This window comes from Panthera uncia, chromosome D4 (genome assembly GCF_023721935.1).
Source record: "Panthera uncia isolate 11264 chromosome D4, Puncia_PCG_1.0, whole genome shotgun sequence".
Taxonomy (NCBI): domain Eukaryota; kingdom Metazoa; phylum Chordata; class Mammalia; order Carnivora; family Felidae; genus Panthera; species Panthera uncia.
Window position 1 is genome coordinate 27,534,998 of NC_064807.1, and position 22,791 is coordinate 27,557,788.

Genomic DNA, 22,791 nt, shown 5'->3' on the forward strand with positions numbered 1-22,791 from the left:
AAGGTCAGGAACATGACAGGGATGACCACTCTCACCACTATTATTCAACATAGTATTGGAAGTCTTCGCCTCAGCAATCAGACAACACAAAGGAAGAAATGGCATCCATATCAGCGAGGAGGAAGTCAAACTTTCACTCTTTGCAGATGACATGATGCTCTGTATGGAAAACCCAAAAGATTCCATCAAAAAACTTCTAGAACTGATCCATGAATTCAGCAAAGTCACAGGGTATAAAATCAATGCACAGAAATCAGTTGCATTTCTATACACTAATAATGAAGCAACAGAAAGAGAAATCAAAGAAATGATCCTATTTATGATTGCACCAAAAACCACATTATACCTAGGAATAAGCCTAACCAAAGACGTGAAAAATCTATACACTAAAAACTATAGAAAGTTTATAAAAGAAATTGAAGTAGACACAAAAACATGGAAAAATATTCCATGCTCTTGGATGGGAAGAACAAATATTTTTAAAATGTTGATACTACCCAAAGCAATCTACATATTCAATTCAATCCCTATCAAAATAATGCCAGCATTCTTCGCAGACCTAGAACAAGCAATCCCAAAGTTTGTATGGAGCCAGAAAAGACCCCAAATAGCAAAGCAATCCTGAAAAAGAAAACCAAAGCAGGAGGCATCACAATCCCGGACTTCAAGATGTATTACAAATCTGTAAAGACAGAATGGTACCGGCACAAAAACAGACACTCAGATGAATGGAACAAAATAGAGAACCCAGAAATGGACTCACAAACGTATGGCCAACTAATCTTTGACAAAGCAGGAAAGAATATCCAATGGAGTAAAGACAGTCTCTTCGGCAAATGGTGCTGGGAAAACTGGACAGAGACATGCAAAAAAAATGAACCTGGACCACTTTCTCACACCGCACACAAAAATAAACTCAAAATGGATGAAAGACCTAAATGTAAGACAGGAGGCCACCAAATTCCTGGAGGAGAAAGCAGGCAAAACCTCTTTGGCTTCGGCCACAGCAACTTCTTACTCAACACGTCTCCAGAGGCAAGGGAAACAAAACTAAAAATGAACTATTGGAATCTCATCAAAATAAAGAGCTTCTGCACAGAGAAGGAAACAATCAGCAAAACTAAAAGGCAACTGACAGAATGGGAGAAGATATTTGCAAATGACATATCAGATAAAGGGTTAGTATCCAAAATCTACAAAGAACTTACCAAACTCAACACCCAAAAAACAAATAATCCAGTGAAGAAAACATGAACAGACACTTCTCCAAAGAAGACATCCAGATGGCCAACCGACACATGAAAAAAGGCTCAACATCGCTCATCATCAGGGAAATACAAATCAAAACCACAATGAGATATCACCTTACACCTGTCAGAATGGCTAACATTAACAACTCAGGCAACAACAGATGTTGGCGGGGATGCGGAGAAAGAGGATCTCTTTTGCATTGTTGGTGGGAATGCAAGCTGGTGCAGCCACTCTGGAAAACAGTATGGAGGTTTCTCAAAAAACTAAAAATAGAACCACCCTATGACCCAGCAATTGCACTACTAGGCATTTATCCACAGGATACAGGTATGCTTTTTTGAAGGGACACCTGCACCCCCATGTTTATAGCAGCACTATCAACAATAGCCGAAGTATGGAAAGAGCCCAAAATCCATCGATGGATGAATGGAAAAAGAAAACGTGGTATATAAATATAATGGAGTATTACTCAGCAATCAAAAAGAATGAAATCTTGCCATTTGCCACTACGTGGATGGAACTGGAGGGTATTATGCTAAGTGAAATTAATCAGTCAGGGAAAGACAAAAATCATATGACTTCACTCAGGACTTTAAGAGACAAAACAGATGAACATAAGGGAAGGGAAGCAAAAATAATATAAAAACAGAGAGGGGAACAAAACATAACAGACTCTTAAATATAGAGAACAAACAAGGATTGCTGGAGGAGATAGAAGGTGGGATGGGCTAAATGGGTAAGGAGCAATAGGAAGACACTTGTTGGGATGAGCAGTGGGTGGTATTCATAGGGAATGAGTCACTGGAACTAGCCTTGAAATCATTGTTGCACTATATGCTAATTAACTTGGATGTAAATTAAAATATAAATAAATAAATAAATAAATAAATAAATTGTCAAAAAAAGGATATAAAAAAAGAAATATAAATTTTCTGTGCTTCATCTTTATCAGATTATTCAAGAAAACTGAGTCTTAATATTAAAAGAACTAAAGTTTGTTCACTATTGTATAACCTACAGCATTTGCCTTTAAAATCTTTTATTCTTGGCCCTCCTCTCCAGGTGTCATCATGAGAGTGACTTCTTTCTTAAACTCTGCATGGCAATCATTGATGCATCCCCATGATGCCCAGGGAAGACAAGGTGACCCGGAAGTCCAAGTACTTCCTTAAGATCATCCATCTTTTGGACGATCATCCTTCATTGTGGGAGCAGACAACATGGGTTCCAGGAAGATGCAGTAGGCCCGCATGTGTTTGCATGAGAACGCTGTGGTGCTGCTGTGGCATGATCCCCATGATATATGAGGTCATCTGAGGGCATCTGGAGAACAACCAGCTCTTGAGAAACCGTTGCTTCATATCTGGGTGAATGTGGGCTTTGTGCTCACCAAGGAGGACCTCACCGAGATCAGGGACATGCTTCTGGCTAAGGTGTCAGCTGCCGCCATGGTGGTGCCATAGCCCCATGTGAAGTCACTGTACTAGCCCAGAACACTTGTCTGGGGCCAAAGAAGACCTTCTTCTCCCAGGCTTTAGGCATCGCCACTAAAATGTCCAGGGGCACCACTGAAATCCTGAGTGACGTGCGGCTGATTAAGACTGGAGACAAAGCGGGGGCCAGCGAGGCCACACAGCTGAATGTGCTGAGAAACTCCCCCTTCTCCTTTGGGATGATCACCAGCAGGTGTTTGACAATCGCAGCATCTACAACCATGAAGTGCTTGACATCACAGAGGAAACTACATTCTTACTTCCTGGAGGGCGTCTGCAGTGTTGCCAGTGTCTGCCGATAGGTCACCTGATTGTTGCCTCACTGCCCCATCCTATCATCAATGGACACAAGCAGGTTCTGGCTTTGTCTGCATGGACTTATTACAGCTTCCCACTTGATGAAGCCATCACCATCACTGCTGTACCTGCTGCTGCCCTCAGCCCTGGCCAAAGCTGAAGCATAGGAAGAGTCAGATGAGTTGCATGAGGATAAGGGATTTGTTAGTCTCTTGATTAATCACCGAAAAGCAACCAATTCAGCCCATTTTATTTGTGGAACAAGGGAATAAAGGCTCACTTCTCTTCAAAAAGGAATCTTTTATTGTCACTTGGGTTGAATAGTTAAATATTGTTGCATAATGATCTGTGATCCTATTTAATCAAATGTTCAAATATTTTGATTTTTTGTAACACACACTTTCCAAAATCAAATTCTAAAATGAAGTATTTTGACCACAATGCAATTAAAATATTCCAGAGGATCCATGGAACTTTTTCAAGAGATTTGGTCTTTTTATAAAAAGGAAGATATTATACTAATTAGGCTTATTTCTTATGTTAAAGTACATAGGAAGCAATGTCAAATAAGGGATACTAACACCCTTAGATTACATTTATGTAGAAATATGTTAATAAAGTAAGTGTTTTAGAAATCATATGCAACTCTTAGAAACCTGATATGTCCTGAGATGTTACTGTCGTGTGTCAGAGAAATAACCAATTTCCTTGTCAGCAGCCTTGTCATGATCTCTCATCAGATCTTTAACCTTGGACATTTTAAGTCTTTATCATTTATAGACAGTTAGACTTTTACTCAGACGCTTTTACAAAAGCTTCTGCAAATGTGTTTCACCTGCAATGATGCTGATGGGAAGAACTCTTTTCTATAGGCTTCTGAAAACCTTAAGATTGTAAAGCTGAACTGGGTTAAGAATTTCCAGAACGAATGGAAGATCTGGATTGAAGCAGAACAAGAATTAATAACATGAGACTGGATGAATGGAAGATGATTCTCATTTTTACAAATTTTTTTGAAACATTGCTGATTTTTAAATGTTTTTTCCAGTATTAAGGAAAGTGTTTTAAGCTATGACTTACAGCTGTATGATAAAACATGCTTCTGTGAAAAGACTGGGACACTTATCTTTTTCTCCCTACCAATCTGTCCAGATTCAAAACCTTTCAGTGAGTATTCTCATATGTTCACGACAATAGGTTAATTTGCATAAGTTGAATAAGAATCTGCTCTCCTTGTAACAGGACATATTTGGAAACACTGGTTACATCACCAACACTTTGACAGAAATGTCATATTCAAGGGGGGACTTGCACAGACATAGATATGACCAGACTGCTTGAAGGAACTCAGGCAGACTTTATGGAGCCAATAAAACCCATTGGAAAAACAGCCTGATACTTATATCTGGGTCCTTAAGCAAGGCAGTCAGTTTTTATACATTGTGACAAGGAGACAACAAATTCATGATGAATTAACAGGATGAAGAAAACAGATGTTTGGGACTGTTAATTAGTAAGGAATCCTAAGAAACTTTTTCTCATAAGCTATGATTTACAGCAGTTTCATCATCAGGCCAAGTTAAAAAAAAAAAAAGCAACTATTACACTTTGCAAACAAATTGGTCTTAATTTGGCTGTCCTTGGTAAAAATGAGGGTGATTATAGAAAGAAACATTATGTTTCAATAACACACCATTGTGGATATTACAGTCTAATAGAGTTCACTATGAACTGGACGAGATCCTAATTTCTTCTAGTTTCCTCTGAAGCCTGGCCACAATCTCCAAACTAATGTTTTCCACTTTTTTTCTATCCTTTTGACTTGGAATCACTGGATACCCAAAACTCCCCTTTTCCTGAAGCCCTGCAAATTGAATATCAACAACTTGATATAACCTTCTGAGAAATCACCGCAATAGCTCATATGTAGACAATCTTCATGCCTGTTCCTCTATGAGCCTCTCAGAAAGTCTGTCAGCCTGCCACTGCCTACCTACCTTATCTGCCTAAAGATGCTTTAAGCCCAGCATCTAGAGATTCTTTCAACTGGCTATCCTTGGAACTCAGAAACTGGTTTATAACTGGATCCTTTTATTAACCATTGTCTTTCTTGTATTGCCATAGAATTGCCTCTTATTTATTACCTGATCTTTTGAAGCAGAGGCCTCACTCTAAGAAGATACATGCAATGCCTCTTCCTGAAGTGAATTTGACTGAATTGACTCACTGTCTGAACAAAGAGACTGGATTAAGGACATAAAACCATCTATCAGCTCAACTTTGTTCTGAATGACAAGTTTGCTGGGTAAAGGATTCTTGTCTGCATATTTTTCCTATTCATCACATTGAAAATTTCCTGCCATTCCCTTTTGTCCTGCCAAGTTTCAGTAGATAGGTTTGCTACTACCCTCATGTATCTACCCGTGTAGGTTAAGGGCATTTATCCCTAGCTGCTTTCAGAATTCTCTCCTTATCTTTGTATTTTGCCAGTTTCACTATGATATGTCATGTAGAAAATCGATCCAAGTTACGTCTGAAGGGAGTTCTCTGTGCCTCCTGAATTGCAATGTTTGTTTCCTTCCCAGATTGGGGAAGTTCTCAACTATGATTTGTTCTTAGCTTTGGCCCCTCTCTCTCTCTTCTTCTTCTTCTGGAACTCCTATGATACGGATATTGTTACATTTCGCTGAATCACTTCTCTAATTATCCCCTTGTGATTCAGAATGTTTTTATCTATCTTTTTCTCAGCTTCATCTTTTTCCATAATTTTATCTTCTATTTCACCTATTCTTCCCCCTGCCTCTTCAATTCTCACTGTCACCACCTCTAGTTTATTTTGTACCTCATTTACAGCATTTTTAAATTCATCGTGACTATTTTTAAGTTCCTTGATCTCTGCAGCAATAGATTCTCTGTTGTCTTCTGTGCTTTATTCAAGCCCAGTGATTAATCTTATGACTATTATTCGAAATTCTCGTTCAGTTTTGATCAATTTCTGTCATTTCCTCCTGGAATTTCTTTTGAGGAGAATTCTTCCGTTTCATCATTTTGGCTAGTTTTCTGTCCCTTATGTGTTTTAAATGCTCGTTATATGTCTTGCACCTGCAAGCACTACTATATTAAAGAGGGATGATATGCTGTCCAAGGCCTGGCCCTTCAGGAGGTGTTCTTCGGAGAGTTACTTGCTCTCTGTTGTTGTTACTTTGGTTACTTTATCTCCCTGCTTGTAGTAATGTTTTGGACCCTCCACCAGGTGTGCTTTGGTTTGTTCATTGAAGTAGTCCTGGAAAGGAAAACAAACAGACAAACCAAAAAAAAGAAAAACAAACAGAAAAGACACACACACAAAACCAAAAGCAAAAAATCAGAAACACCAGCTACAAGTAAACAATGGGGTGGAGGCAGTGCTGATGGAAGAGGCCTTATCCCATACAAAAAGAGAAATGACAGGGCTGGGGAAGAAGAAAAAATAAAACTTGACCAGGCAAAGAAACTATAGGCTTAATCCAGAGAGAGAGTAAGGAAAATAAAGAAGGAGTCAGGGAAAAAGAAAAGAAGGTAAAGTTGTCCAGACAGAGAAACTATTAGGCTTAATAGAGACAGAGAAACAAAAGTAAAGAAGGGGGTGGGGAAAAAGAAGAGAAAATAAACGTGATCAAAGAAACTATATGGCTTAATCCAGAGAGAGAGAGTAAGGAAAATAAAGAAGGAGGCAGGGAATAAGAAGAGAATAAGAAGAAGAAGAGAAGAGAAGATAAAATTGCCCAGAATGAAAAACTATATGGCTTAATCCAGAGGGAGAGAAAGGAAAATAAGGAAGGAAGTATAGAACATGTATCAAGAGAACGGATTAAACATGTCTGCTTAAATAGGCCAAAAACCAGGGTAACCAGACTAGAAGAGGGAAGAGATAAGAATAAGAAAAGGAAGGAAGAATATATCTATATAATAAGAATTGTCCGTGAATTAAACCAGGCAAGGCAAAAGCGCTGCTCTAGAGGAGGGGCTATCTCAGCTTCAATCCCACTCCAGTAGATAGGCCTCCACTGTGGGCATGATGTCTGTTCCCTGAAGCGCTCCTCCTATGGCCTGTCAGGTTGTCCAGGTGGGTCCCTGGAAGCAACTCTGCCTCTTTTCCTCCCGGACTCTTGGGGTTCAAGGTCCTTTGGCCTCAACATGGCTTTGTTGGAGAGGACAGAACTTCGGATCCCCCTACTTCTCTACCATGTTGGCCCCTCCCTTCAACCCCTCCCTTTTGAGGAACTGGGGCTTTGACCCACTGAGTTCCTCTGGGGGAGGGTCTTGCAGAGCAATGGCCAGGTGCCAGCCTGTCCACAGGAATGTTCAGGATACCACGCTGCTGCTGGTGCACAGAGACTGTGGCTGGGTGCCAGCCAGCCGCGGAAAAAGTTCACGTGATCTTGTAGCAGCAGCAGTTCAGGGTTTATGGAAAATCACAACACACATCTAGCACCAGGCTTCCCCCTCAACATCCTTATTCCAGCACCAGCAAATGTGGTTGTTCTCCAGGGTCTACTGGGATCTTTACCTGTGGGGAGGCTGCACAGCCTGTAACAAATGTCCTCCCCACAGGGGAACTGCCACTCTCCGTGTGGCCCATGGACCCCTCGGACCTCATTCTCTGCTCCTGGGGATTCGCCCTTCCCACCAGAGCCCCACCAAGTATCGAGCTGCGGAGCCTCAGACTGTGTGCTCCCCTCTGTTTATAGAGTCTTGATGGTGTTTAAACCCTCTCCTTTGTCCTTTCTCCCTTTTTTTGTTCAGTCCCTGCTGCTGTTTCCATTTTTCCACTTTCTTTCCAGCTGCTTATGGGGGAGGGGATGCTTTTCCTGTACTCTACCCCTGTCTCTGTCCTCTCTCCACAAGCAAAAACAGCTCCCTGCCCTCCATGGCTTCTCTCTCCACCAGTTCACCTCTCCGTTCTGCGTACCTGCCAAGTTCTGGGGTTCAGGTTGTGTAGATTGTTGCATTAATCCTCAAATCAGTTTTCTAGGTGTGTGAGAGAGTTTAGTGGTGATCTGGCTGCATTTCAGTGATAAGAGACACAAAAAATACTTCCATACTGTTCTGCCATCTTGGTCCTTCTCAGTCATACTTTAATTTTGTTTCAGAAGACTTGAAGAATGAGCTGGTCTTCTAAGGCTAAAAAAGGGGAAATTATTTCCTTCCAAGTTGTCAGTGGAAGAGCCACATTTTCTTTATATCTTCAGTTAAGGGTTTTCTTTTCTCCCAATATATACAAAATACACCAGTCTCCCATGTCTGGCACAGATCTAGCAGAAACCTGGCCCACCCACCAGAAGCCAGCCAGGCATCCACTCGGACCACCCTGAGGACAGGTCAATGTTGAAGACAGTTCAACATTGAATGTGTGAATCTTCCAAGAGAGTTGCAGAGCAAGGAATTGTATTGACCAAAGACAGGCCACCTAAAAACGTGGACCAAATATCTGGGCTTACTTGGCTGGGTGACAAAACCAAGCTTCCTAGCTGCCAGAGCCAAATAAGAAGACTCTGAAATCAGCTATTTTGAAACGTGTGCTGCTCTCAAAGACTGACAGGACCACAAGAAAAATGGAGATGTATGAACATTAACACTATCAATTAACACTCCAGACTTTGAAAAGTACAGGTTTCAACCTCACCTTGTCTATAAACCACACTGCCTTTTTTTTTGAGAGAGAGAGAAAGAGAGAGGGCCCAAGTGAATGAAGGGCAGAGACAGAGGGACAGAGAGAGAGAGGGAGGGAGGGAGGGAGGGAGAGGGAGAGAGACAGGGGGCTCACCTGAAACTGGGCTGGAGCTTACCTGATATGTGACTCAGGCTCATCAACTATGAGGTCATGACCTGAGCTGAAGTCAGGTGCTTAAGGACTAGGCCACCCAGGTGCCCTTCTCCTTTATTTCATGTGTCAACAAAGCATGTGGGGTTCCCACCTAAATGGTCAGAACCATATGGACTTGGATACCTGGCTCTTCTTTCACTGTGCTTAGTGACAGCATTTGTTCATAAAATTGTGTCACACTCACATGCCTGTTGAGGAATCATAGAAAATCGGATGATACATCAGAATTCCAGGTTCTCTTCAGCATTAAAGATCTTATTCCCAAGTTTCAGAGATGATGAATTAGAAAAGGCAATCCTAAATCTGTCTATGATAATGGAACAAGGAGGGTTCAATACCACTATGCATGCTTTGAAAACACTCCAGTCAGAAGGTAACAGCTTAGCCTCTGGGGGTCTCCAAAGTCATTATGTTCTAGATACCGTGACTGCTTAGCAGGAGGTGCTTAGCAGGGGGTGCTCGTGCAATCATCAGTGGAAAATGTTGCTTTTTATCTAGCCCAAATGAGGCACATAATATCTAACTTAAATCTACTTTAAAAAAGGAATTAATATTTTCCATCAGATAAATGAAGCACATTTAATTGGTCAGATCTATTCCAGGATTGTGGGACTCATTCCATGAGGTGTGGGGAAATGTGTTCTCTTCTATTTATTCATCCTCTTGCCTTCTTCTTTCCCAAATGTTTTGAGTATAAATGACACACGATGTTACCGTAGTTTCAGGTGTACAACATAGTAACTTGCCAACAGTATACATTATGCTGTGCTCACCACAGTGTAGCTACCCCCACCCTACATTACTATTAAAATACTGTTGACTATATTCCCTATGCTGTGCCCTTGATTCCTGTGACTGATTCATTCCATACCTGGTATGAATGAATACCAGGTACCCCCCACCCTCGTTCACCTGTTCATCCTCATGGTGATCTATGCTTTTCTTATTCTTTGTAGATTTCTTACTGCTCAATCCAAACTGGATTTCTCTCTCCACAGTCATCTGCTCAGCTATTTATTATATAAACTTTCAGGGGAGTTTCAGAGGAAGAAAGTGTGAGGCCCCAGGGAAGCCACCCCAAAATGTGCCACCATGTCATATTGAGTATCTTGAGTTGAAGCTACTTGGGATACAGCCAGTGCAAGAACACCCAGGCTGTCACATGCCCCTCTTGAAAGCAGGAAATGAGTGTCCCATATGAAAGGTCCCCTCCCTGTACTATGAGGTAAAGAGACATCCTTATCAGCAGAGATGGGGCTTCAAAGCTGAGAAAGCTGTAGAAACAAACCTTGTTACTTTTTTACTCATCTACAACCTCAGCCCAGATTCCACTTAGAATTCCTGCAATTTAAAACTCCCACACACCTTTTTTTTTTCCTGTCAATTCCTCACAAATTATTGTCTTTGTCCAAAATATATAAGACTGCAAAAAACCAAAACAAAACAAAACAAAAAAACCTATCTGCCTTGGCCATTTCTTTGGGCTTAAATTCATTAGTGGGCCTACCTGCCTATGTAATAAAACTTTGAGGGTTGTTTTTTTTTTCCTCCTGTTAACCTGTCTCATGTCAATTGAATTCTTAAACCAGTTGGAAGAATTTTGGAGGAATGAGGATATTTCTTCCTCCCTACAAAACCATTGCATTTTTACTACAAAGAAGTTTATGTATTAAAAACAGAGCACACCTCAACATATGAAAGTAAATTTTATTTTAAAAGGTAAAACTTTCATGCAACTTTTAAACATGAACACTCAGGGGCACATGGGTGTCTCAGTTCACTGAGTGTCTGACCTCAGTTCAGGTCATGATCTGATGATTTGTGTGTTCGAGACCCACATTGGGCACTGGGATGACAGCTCAGAGCCTGAAACCTGCTTGAGATTCTGTGTCTCCCTCTCTGGTCTCCCCCACTCACACCCTGTATGCCTGTCTCTCTTTCAAAAATAAATTTTAAAAAATTAAAACATGAACATTCAAAAGTTATTAAGCAACTTAATCACACACTGTTGATTAGAGCAGGGATTAAAGAAGTAGTTTCGTCACCAGCGTAAACACTAACAGAATTCGTCACAACTTGGATCTCCAGTGATTCAAGTGTTTTACCCCACAAAATAAGATGTGATCAACTTTAGAATAAAATACATTTCCTGGATATTCTGTTATCAGTCAAGGCCTTCTTCATCACCATCATCTCACACGATAGGAAAGCTGGCCCTGGTGGCGATTCCACAGTTGTTATTCCGGTCTCTGGCCATTTTTATGTAGCCACCCATGCCCCAGTCAGTGCCCCAGCTGAAAGAAGACAGGGTTTTCCAACTATTACAAACAACTGAAAACATACATCTTTTGAACAATAGCATCCAGTATTGAGCAGTGCACCAGAGGCCAGGACAGATTCAGGAAGAATCAGGAGAGGCCGTTCTTATTCATGGTTGAGTTCTAACCCAGCACAGACCTTTCACAAAAGTGCAGTGTGAACAGGAAAAGGAAACCCTTGGGACCTGGGTGTGATATAGAATATTGAAAAACTTCCAATTTAGAAATACAGTGGTACCAAAACTATATCAGGACCCTAGCAAGCCTGAGACAGTATCTTAATGTTGTCATCATATGACTGACTATGTCTGTGTTCCCCCCTAGATGGGGTAAACACTGCTGGGATTTCAGAAGTGTGCTCAAGGGTTGGGGGACCTGCGTCCAAACACTGGTTCCAAAAAACATTCCCTTTTCAAATTCAAAAGTACGTATTCCTGGATTTTCATACCTGTTCTTGACAAACCAATATTTTTGGTTATCGGATTCTTTTCCTTGAAAGCCAAAGCCAACCACCAGAATCCCGTGATTCAGGTCTTCACTGCTGCACTTTGGATCATAATAAATGCCTGGGGAGTAATATTCAATGCTGAGTGAGGATTCCCACGTGACATGTGATAGTAACCCAGCCTATCAACCACAGTAGGGGAGGCATTTCAAAATTCAGTTGTGATATTGATATGAATTCAGATGAGCTTTAAACGTCAGATATTTTTGTTTAGTGGGAAGGGGTGGGGATTTAGGCCCTCATCTCACGCCAGGAGAAATACTAACTGTCACAATCCCTTTTGAAAATAATAGTCAAGGGGCATTAAAAAAATCACCCGCCAAAACCTTATTATTCTACTTGTAGGATGTCAACCTAGGGAAACAGCAGAGAACATAAAATTACTTGAGCCAAGAGCTACTTTCCACTGTTAATTTCAGTAGCAAAATTCCTTAAAAGTTATCAAGGTCTAACATTTGGAAAAAACTAAAGTAAGCTCTACTAATTAAATTATGTTGTCATTTAAATATATTTATTATATACTTACACTCGTGGGAATTTGGGTCAAGTAATGGCAAATGGAAACAGCAGACATAAATATTTCATGTACAGAATGAACAACTATATTAAATCCACACACCCCAAAATTATACATTGAATTCTACATACCAAAGTGTCATTCTTGCTGTTTCTTAGGGTGGTTTTCCATTTTTTCTACATCAACAAATGCTTACCTCCTTTATAGAAGCGGAAGGTATCCAGGCTTGCATCTATAGCAGCAGAGATGGATCCCATGTTTTTCATCGCCACCAAGAGCGCCTCCTCCCGCCGAGGAATTGTCTGAAAGGCAGTGACATTGGCAGCAGAATACTCAGGCCTGTATTTGCAGGGTCCATCCTTTGAATGGTAAAGGAAAAGAAACTTGATTATGACCATCCACTTCCTGGGGAACATGACTTCAAGGCAGCTTACAGGTAAAAGATTTCCAAGTCAAGTTTGTTGTGAAGCAACCCAGGAGGTGAAAGGCTATTTATTGTCTTAAAATTAAAAAACTAATTGGTGGCTCAGTAGGTTAAGCATACAACTCTTGATTTTGGCTCAGGTCATGATCTCACAGTCATGGGATCGAGACCCGTGTTGGGCTCTGTACGGAGCATGGAGCCTGCTTGTGATTCTCTCTCTCTCTCCCTCTCTTTCTCTCTGGACCCCTTCCCCTCTCGTGCTCTCCCTCTCTTTCTCTCTCTCAAAATTAATAAAAAACCTTTTTTAAAAAAAGCAAAACTAACTGGTGTGGATTCAATGAAACACTCATGGTTTACCTCCATAAGAAGTTTTTCACTCTGGGGAAATCCGTACCTTGTGTAAAAGGTATGCATTATCTCCATGTAATGTAGAAATAAAAACAGCTATGAGGTAACCATCTAAGCAGAGAACTATGCCAGGCTAATACCGCTTAATGACAGTCCTGACAGACTGCAGATAGAGAGTCTACAATTGGAAATGCGAATGTTAAACATGGTGTCTGTTTTCTTCAAAAACATTCAACTCTAAGGACAGAGCTGGAATGGTGACAAGTGAGAAGCTCTACTCACTCTTGCAACATATGGATAGGATTCTTCTGTGTCCAGACCTCTGTTGTTCCTAACATACTGGAAGGCATTACTCATTAGACCACCATTGCAGCCCTCATTGCCTTCAGCCTGAGAGCAGTCCAGGAGGTTCTGCGCACTCAAGGAAACACGTTTGCCGTATTTCCGGAATATCTGTCCTTCGATGGCACCAGTTGCACTAAAAGCCCAGCCAGAAGCACACCGACCCTGAAAACAAATTATAAAGGTCGTAGTCTACAAAACAAATAGCAAGAGTGAAAACAGTCCATCTATATGAAAACTTTAAAACATAGCAACAGCAGGGTGCCTGGGTGGCTCATGGTTAAGCGTCGGACTGCAGGCTCAGGTCATGATCTCAAGGCTTGTGGTCTACCTTCGTCTACTCTGCATCAGGCTCTGGGATGACAGCTCAGAGCCTGGAGCCTGCTTTGCATTCTGTGTCTCCCTCTCTCTCTGCTCCTCCCCAACTCGTTCACCCTTTCTTTCTCTCAAAAATAAATGAACATTAAACAAAATAAATAAATATAGCTACAATATATTTTTCCACAGCAGGAAACCATAGCAGGGGGCCACTTTCTTTTTGGCTTTCCTCTTGGAGAGAGACCTGATGAGTAGTCATCCTTGATACTCACAAGACTAATATCAGGTGTCTGTCTCCTATTCATAGGTAAGGAGATACCAGCAGGGAAAGGGACTTTAAACACTGTCCCATTCTCATTCTTCTGGATTTTAAGGCCAATCATCATGTGCCTGAATTCTTCATTGGTCTTCAGGGAAAAGAAAGTAGAATATTGACAAGCATGAGATTTTGGGGGGAAAGTACTGAGAGAAACAACAAAACTTTCAGCAAATCCGTGCCATACTCACCATGTCACCAAAGCCATTCATTGCCATCAAGAAGCTATGTTTCCCTTGAAGGTATTCCCTATTGTGCTGCATAATCATTTTCATATTCTTCTCCCACACGGCTCTTCTGCATTCTTCAACCTACAGGCAAACATATATATATCATTTTTATTTGTATTTAAAACCTACTGACCTGCACCAAGTGGATGTGCTCACAGAGAGGAGGAGAAACCACAGCCATGGATGGTCTTATGCTTCTGGGAGCTGTTCTCCAGCAACCACACAGCAGGACATATGCCCATACTATGCACACTCATGGTGCTGTGCTTACTGCTTTGGTAAGAGTGGTCTCAAGATGCTACTCTGTGCTACAAACTCCCACCAGCACAGGCATTCTCTGTGAGTCTCCTAGATAGTTTAGATTTTAGATGTTACCAACCACACCATATTGTTTTCCATGTGTCTCCTTCCACCGGATCCATTGTGCATCTAAACTTTGATCAAGCTCTATAGTAGCTGAGACTATTCCCAAGCAAAGTGCAGTCAGGAAGTCAAAAGGATGCATGTTTCAAAACCTAGGAAGCAAAAAAAAAATGAGAATCTGATTAGACTGATCTGTCTAAAAATCCATCCTCCTTTCTTCTAGATGTTAGAGCCACTATGGTGGAGTAAAAACATTGAATTCATCCTCCCAAGTACTTACAGAAGGATAACACTGCTCACCTGATCATGCAGCTGTGCAGATGCTCTCAGCAGGTGTAGCCCCAGGGCTTTCTGGTGCTGGGCAGTGACTCTGAGGCCACCCACTTAAATCCCTGGGGTTTGGCCTGATTGGCCCTATCCATATGGCCCAGTACACTGTAATCTTCCTGATCTGCTTTTGTTTCCCAAGCTGATGACTTCTATTCTGATGTTTTCTTGATGATAATTGCTTGTTCTTTACAGAAGAAAAACTTGTTGACAATGGTCTGGGCTCACTTTCCTGTCAAATGGTCCTTAGATGGTTTGACTAAAACAATAGAGCAGTCACAGTGGTCCAGCTAAGGGTCCAAAAGAAAAAGCTCATGCTTATTCAACAAAGAAAATAATGTTAAACTTCCATTTAGTTGATGCCATTATAAGATATGAAAAAAGTGTGTATTGAAGGCACACTGAGATATATTTAGTGGTGATTTAGTGATCTGTGTCCCTGCATGTCAAATCTGAGAACAGGGAGCTGGGAGGAGCTTGGGACTCCCCTCATTCTCAGAGGCTACATATCAAAGATTCAAAGCCACTGGTGGAATGGCACCCGGGTGACCGTCATTCCATAGGCAGGGGACAGAGGAACTATTGGGATCTCTAGCCTGTGACCTGAGAACCCCTTTCTTCTGTTTCTCATTCTTTCCTGATTGCCTTTCCACTGGAAGGTTACATGCTTGGGCCTGTCTCAGGGGGAATCCAGGTGTGCTTTCCATTTTCTAGCATCCCCTAAAGTACTCTGTACAGCTCTGGCCCTACTTGGGGAACATGGGAGCATTCACTGGGTTGCATTGGACTCTGGGAAAATAGGCTTCAGCGACTGGAAGGCTGAGCGATTAACACATCAAAAGGAGAAAAGCCATATGATTATTTGAATAGATGCTTTTTAAGAATAAAAAGAAACATGCTATTTCAAATCAGTGGGAAGAGAATGGTCAATAAATAGCTAGTCATCTGGGAAAAATTAGAAGCAGATCCACAAAACGTATTACTGATGGATTCCAGAATTCAATATAAAAAAACAAAAGTATGAAAGTATTAAAAACATAAAAGAAAATGTATTTATGACCTTACACGGGACCAAAGACACTAAGCACAAAGTGTAAAGAAAAGATAGATGTGATTACGTCAAAATGGGAATTACACCCCACGAACAAAGTTAAAAGACACTCCACAGCACAGGAGAAAAATGTTTGTAACATGTAACACAAAGTGCACATCAAAGATCATACCTATTAAGAGGGAAAAGATAAATCACTTCAGAGAGATAAACTAAGGATATAAGACTACAGTTTGTGAAGAGAAAATACAAATAGTAGATGAAGCCATGGGAGACGGTGAGCCTCCCTGAGGATCAGGAAATGAGAAGAACATGGCCCATCCGTTCTCACTTAGCAGATGCACAATAAACAGCCGCGACTGATCCTTTCAGATGTCCTCAGGTGCTGGGACACGGCCCTCTTCTGCCTGCTGGAGAGACAGATCACAGGATGGCCACGGGACAGCAACGTGGCAGCACTGTGGACGTTGAGAAGTTTAGATAAGCAGGCACTCTGACCTGGGGGTCAGCAGGGAAACCTAGATGAGCCTTTCTAAAGTTACATATTGTCTGTAAGAGCAAAAAGATGGGAAGGATCGAAGTGTCCAGCAGTAGGGAGACGGTTGACTGTGGAAAGCTCTTCAGTGGTTTGAGAAAGTTGGGAATTACTTAGAAACCCACTCCAGCTCTTATGAGCTTGGAAATAAATCCCTTACCTGGTTCAAGGGACATCACAATAGACGAACGTGAAAAGAAATATATTGGTGCCATGCTAAGTAAGGCCTTTTGCTTCCACCTATCCTGATGACAATTAACACCGTCTTGACTCTCTATTCACTTCCTGTAATGAAACTAACCACTTTCTATAATAATAATAATAATAATTGCAAAGAAGGGAAAAAGGCATGAGAAAGATATGCTAGGAGATGGTGGATGGGTCTATATGATGGGTCTGTGTATCAGTCTGAGGTCCCCAGAGAAACAGAACAGAGTTTAAGCCCTCCACCCCACGTAAATACACACACACACACACACACACACACACACACACTGTGTTACAGTCTAGATGCAGCATTCCTTCTTCCACAGAAACCTCAGTTTTGTTCCTAAGACATTCTACTATTCGCTGAGGCTGCAGGGGTTTGGGACACACTCCCCCAAAGTAAGCAACTGTGGCATATTGGTTGTTTTGAGCTGCAGGCACTTGAGAAGCAGCAGATGCAGGAAGGGCTCTCTAACATCCCCTTTCCAGAAGCAGGTCATAAAATTTCCCTGAGAAAGGTGTTCTCTCCTGAGAAAGGATCCAGCAAGAGAGCATCCTGACCAACGGAGGCTGGGAGTCAACACCTAACACATCTATGCAAACACAATTCCTAAATAATCCTGTTCTTCCACTAGTTTTGTCCCCTCCCCCCCAAAGTATCTCCTTGTCACTCCCGACAACTTACTGTGCTTTGTCTTGTCATTTCTTTACAAATTTATCAAGACTTCCTCTAAAGTTATAGAAGCTTCCAGCTGTGGTCACCCCTTGGGGTATTTAATTCGATTGTGAAGGCCCCCATGTCAATAAAAAAATTTAATACACTTGGATGCTTCCTCTGATGAATTTGCCTTATGTCAGTTTAATCTCACGTTAGACCAGAGATCTTAAGAGCACAGAAAAACATTTTTCAGCCATGTGTGCTCAGGTGTGGGTTCTGCGTCCTGGCTGGGAACTCGTTCCCCAAACCCCAGTCTCCTCCACCTGACTTATGTGGATTCCTGTTGCAGAGGGGAACTGTTCTAAGGTCACTGCCCCATGCAGTGGGGTCACTGCACCCTAGAGGTTCAGTGAGCACTTGAATCAGAGGAATCCAAGCAGTCTGGGCAACAATCCAACATGGACTGTGCCAATTGGTGTTACTAGAAAGGTCAGGCTTGGTGCCAACAATCACCTGTACAGGAGGAGATCCCGCCCCAACCACACAGGGCTTGGGTTGAATGCACGTGAATTGTGGGCCCCACGGCCCCCTCCTCCAGGCACATTGTAGCAGTCTACACAGCACACAAACATTTGCAGGGACTGGACAGGAAGTATGCTGTTGCAGGGAAGATGCATAGCCCGCTGCACCCCTGCTTGCTCAGAGCTCATGATCTAGACAGGTGGGAAGCAAAGATCCCTGCTGGCTGGTCATACTCATAGGACAGCACCAGGGAGCTGGACCCCAGGAGGTCAGCACTGTCCTCCTGAGACCACAGACCACCATCTTACCCAATGTGTTCCTTGCTCTTTTTCCAGGACAGAGTGAGACAGCTTCCCACGCTCGCCTGCTGACTGGGAAGCAAGGTGAATTGCTTTTTACTGTGGTGAAATATGCACAACAAAATTGACCCTTTCAACCGTTTTCATTTAGTGCAGTCACACTGTTGCAACCCTTACCACTATCCATCTCCAGAATGTTCCTCATCTCACATTGAACTCTGTCCCCATGAAACCCTAACACCCCTCTCCCCTCTCCTCTCAGCCACTCAATTTCGACTGTGATGGGGATAATATTTTTGGAAGGCTTATGTTCATTTTTGATTCACATTCGTATATGCAACACGCCCTTGATTTACCAGAAGCATCCATTGCCTTGGGAAGTGTAGTAAAGGAGACATGAAAATAAAAGTCAAATGTTCAGGATTTAACTTGCAAAACCAGAGTTTTGAGCTCCTGGCTTTCAATAATAAGCCAGGCTTTATAGATAGATACACTGTCCTTCCAAATGCCAGACGCTCAGGAGAAGCTGGGTGGCACTGAGGACCTCCGATTCACAATCACCTTGCCTTCCACTGTGCACGTCTTCAAGAGACAAAGGAATCCACAAGCAGCACCATAACTAGTTGTCTTAGAAATGTTTACATGGCTATCGTGGATGAGGATTCCATGCTTCTCTGTCACGTGGAAGGAAGGACAGGGACGGGAAGTTCAGGTGGGAACATGAACACTCTTATGAAGTAAGAAAACCTGCTCTTCCCATTCTCCATCCCTGAGTCTATGGAACAGAGATGCACTGACCCTTGTGTTTCATGACAGGCCATGGTCTGACATGTGCATGACTCCAGGTTTCTTACTAACTCTGGGATCTGTGAGCACATTTCAAGTGCAGCCAGAATCACTGGTCTTCCCAAAGGGAGGCCCTGCCTGCGGAACAAAGGATGAGTTTTACAGTGTCAGGGGACGGGATCCATGTGGCTATGAAATATTTCATGGGCAGGGCCTGTGGGGCTTTCCCTGCATTTCTATGCACAGCACAGAACAAATGCTTCTAGACAAGCAAAACAGCAATAAACCTGAAAGCCACACTGCCCACCGCAATGTGGTCACTAGTCTTGTGAAATGGAGAAGAAATAGGACCATAGGATGCTTTTGTTCTAAGATTAAGTTATTCAATTAAAAAATGTCCAGGGGCAGCTGGGTGGTTCAGTCAGTTAAGCATGTGACTTCTGCTCAGGTCATGATCTCGCAGTTTGTGAGTTTGAGCCACAAGCTGAGCTGACAGCTCAGATCCTGGATCTGACAGCTCAGATCCTGGAGCCTGCTTCAGATTCTGTGTCTCCCTCTCTCTCTGCCCCTCCCCTGCTCGCACTCTGTCTCTCAAAAAATAAATAAATGTTAAAAATTTTTAAAAAAGAACAAAGAAAAAATGTCCACAGTTCTGAGGCTCTGACTCTCCTAGATTTCAGATTTCTTTCTTTTAAATGCTTGTTTTCTTTCTTTCTGTTTCTCTTGATAGCCAATACAATGTTTTAAAACTATTTTACCATGACTGGTGATTGCGCTGGGAAGCTGTTGCTGTTTCTAAGGGGTCTTACTCTGTGTAACAGAGTGTCAGTCTCCATGTTCTTCATGAAATTCACACAGTGTGGGAACCTCCAGCACACAGTAGGGCTGCTCAGGTTCTGGAGTCAACAAATGAAAAGCTCATCTATGTTAAAAATAGTCTCAAACTACTTTGGGAACAGAGGTAGTAAAGCTTATTCTTATTTATTTTCAGAATAGCATTTTGCCAAAATGATAAATGGAAGCGAACCATGTTGGAAGTCCACGTTTGTCCAGTTTATGGGGCGTAAGTTAGATGTCACCAGGAGAAACAATCAGATAAGGCCACAAATCAGAACATTCTACAAGATAACCAGTTTTGCATGTTGGCCCTGGAGCTGGGTGTTCTCTACATGATGGGTCTTTTGTGGCGTCCTTGCTATGTACAGTCCTTGTTGACTGATAAGGTCCCCCAGTCCTTTCCCAATGGGAGGCCAGGCAGGGCCCCAGCTGGACAGCAGGCTCCCAGGCTCAGAGATGTGAGGAGGCTGGAGAAGTGGGGACCTGGGCCAGGTGGCAGGGAGCCTCACAGGGAGAAAAGCCCAGAGTGCTAGTGAGGCTGTGTCCCCAGTGAGGGGAGCCCACAGAGGAATTCAGCCCCTCAGACCAGACTGAGAAGGATGCAGACCCCCAGAGACTGGCTAATATTGTTGCAATTCAACGAACATTCAAATGAGTCAGCAAATGAGAAAACTCCACATGTCTAAAGATTCTAAAGCTTATGTTTCAATAAAAAATATCTAACTTGATAGAGGTTTTCCAGATTTGGAAAAAAACTCTTAAAACTGCATCCATAATGAGTTTTGAAGCTGAAGGTTTTCTAAACTACTAACAACTATAATATTGACCAACATTTTTGTTTCTCATGATGGTAGGAAGATTGAATTTTCTTTCCATCCATGCGAAAACATGATATAAAATCTGTTATATTTAGTAAAACAATGTTGCAAAAAAATATTACAAGGTATGGCAAAAGTTCATTAATACATATTTTTCTAGGAAAAGTTCTCAGCATGCTCTTTCAGTCCCTGGAATGTGGGAAATGGACACTCATGGAAAAATCAATGAGTCTCAAGGCTCTTGCCCAGGAGATCAAGTTTTTAGGGCCAGAAAATCCTTTACACACATAATAACACAAACTTACATATATATGTATATATACACATGTATGTGTGTATATATGTATATATACATGTGTATATACATATATATACACACATACACTTACACATAGGCACAATATAGTTACCTACATTCATTCATTCGTGCACATATATACATATGCACACACATACACATGCGCACGTATGCATATGCACATTCACAGTATCCAATATATACATACACTCATAACACACACACTTTCAATAATACTTTCAATAATAAGCCAGGCTTTATAGATAGATACACTGTCCTCATACACAATATTATACTTTAAATACTTAGCACAGGAGAATAACTGGCCCCCAAGTGTGGGCAGACAGCCTGACAATTATTCTGAATTATAATAATTAAATATAAAATTCTATTTAAAATCTTAAACCCTTTGTTTCAGGTCACAGAGAGAATGGCTTAATCAAACCCTCTGAAAGTCTCTTTAGTTGTAAATTCCATGATTTCAAGGGGACAAGGCACATCATCCTCCCCAGAGCTGGCCTCAGTCCCCTCTCTGTGCCCCTGACAGGAGCCCCGCAGGGTAGAGTCATAGCATCTGGCACCCGGCCAGGCCTCCTCACCAAACATCAGCCCCAAGAGGGAGGGCACATCAGAGTCCCATCTCGGGGGTAACTCTGCTGTAGAACCTTGTGCAACTTCTTTCCTGCCCCTCCTCCCCATGCCCACACTCTTCTTCATTCTTTAGGAGCAAAGACTTGGCCCTGTGAGCAATAGTCACAACCAGCAAGCATCTGAGGATGGGGTTCTAGAAGATTAGCAGCATTATCCTGAGTCATTTCTCGCTCCGGTCACACACATTTCCAGAGGTGCCCATGGAATCTCCTTAAAATCCCCTTCCAGGGTCTCCTCCTTGACCTTCCCTCCTCCAGGGTGTTCAGTGGGGACCTGCACTCCCACCCCTGTCCTGGCCTGTGTCTGGAAGCTACTGAGTTCCAGGCTTGAGGGGGCTGAGGCCCCACCTGTCAGCAACACATGACCTTTGGTTGCAAAGATGAAGTCTGATCTTACTCTCAGGTGGCCACCCAAAATACAGCTCCAATCCCTGGATATAACACCCAGAAACAATTTTTCAGGCACTGTTGACTTGACCCTGGTGACCTCCCTGGATGAGCAGGCACATGGGTGAACCTGACGCTGTGCCTTCTTGGGAGCCTGGGGCTGGCACTCACCATAGCTGCTCAGCCATGGTCTCTAGACAATGAATCTGATAATGATAACTGCCCACCTAATAAACAGTTTGGTTCAATTAAGTCCTCAAGAATCAAAAGTCTGGACAAGACTATGATTCAAACTGGGGGCAAAATGGAAAAACAAAAGAGAAAAAAGTCAAACAAAATTTTTAATTCTTCCTCCTCTGATACCACTTTAGATGTTTCCCTAAAGTAACAAGTCTCAAATTCTTGCAAAGTGCATTGGATCATGTTTTCTATCTCAGCCCTTTTTGGGAGCCCAGCTTCTCTGCATACTCTAAACACAGTGGGCAATTTTGCACACTCCTCTGCAAGCTTTTCTCTTACCTGGTTATTTTTAACTTTCAGCTTGATGGATCTTTTTACTTTGTTTTTAAGAAATTGTGGTAAGAGAAACAAAACTCAAAATTGGTCATTTTAGCACATTTGCCTGCGGGGTGCAGAGGCAGCCAGTCCTGTGCACCCTCAGCACCAGCCGTCTCCAGAACGTTTCTCATCTTGCAAACCTGGAAATTTTTTACTCCTTACAAAGGCAGTCATTTTCAGCCTCAGGTCTCCCAACCTCCCTCAGGTTTTACAGCCTGCCTGCTATCTAGTGGCTGCTTGCGCAGGTACAGCCAGGCCTGCCCTTGGTGT

The 22,791-nt window shown here is 42.3% G+C and overlaps 1 protein-coding gene and 1 pseudogene across 1 annotated transcript; one reads left to right on the forward strand and one right to left on the reverse strand.

The window, feature by feature from the left end:
- The first annotated feature begins 2,279 nt into the window (after positions 1 to 2,279).
- Positions 2,280 to 3,450, forward strand: LOC125909322 (60S acidic ribosomal protein P0-like; annotated as a pseudogene).
- A 7,169-nt stretch (positions 3,451 to 10,619) lies between these two features.
- LOC125909260 (procathepsin L-like) lies at positions 10,620 to 14,983 on the reverse strand. The gene is made up of 8 exons (XM_049612372.1): positions 14,889 to 14,983; positions 14,605 to 14,740; positions 14,187 to 14,306; positions 13,952 to 14,086; positions 13,302 to 13,526; positions 12,444 to 12,606; positions 11,674 to 11,791; positions 10,620 to 11,201 (listed from the first exon to the last, which is right to left on the reverse strand). Exons 2-8 carry the CDS (start codon positions 14,728 to 14,730, stop codon positions 11,102 to 11,104), a joined length of 987 nt encoding a protein of 328 aa, XP_049468329.1. The 5' UTR covers positions 14,731 to 14,740; positions 14,889 to 14,983; the 3' UTR covers positions 10,620 to 11,101.
- Positions 14,984 to 22,791: the final 7,808 nt, after the last annotated feature.

What these genes read in the sequence shown, in the direction of transcription:
- LOC125909260 (XM_049612372.1), bottom strand. Translation starts at nt 14,730, where the DNA reads ATGCATCCTTTTGACTTCCTGACTGCACTTTGCTTGGGAATAGTCTCA. An exon ending in CCTATCCATATGTTGCAAGA is followed by an intron (nt 12,607 to 13,301) that starts GTGAGTAGAGCT and finishes TACCATTCAAAG; the next exon opens with GATGGACCCTGCAAATACAG. An exon ending in CTTCCGCTTCTATAAAGGAG is followed by an intron (nt 11,792 to 12,443) that starts GTAAGCATTTGT and finishes ATTACTCCCCAG; the next exon opens with GCATTTATTATGATCCAAAG.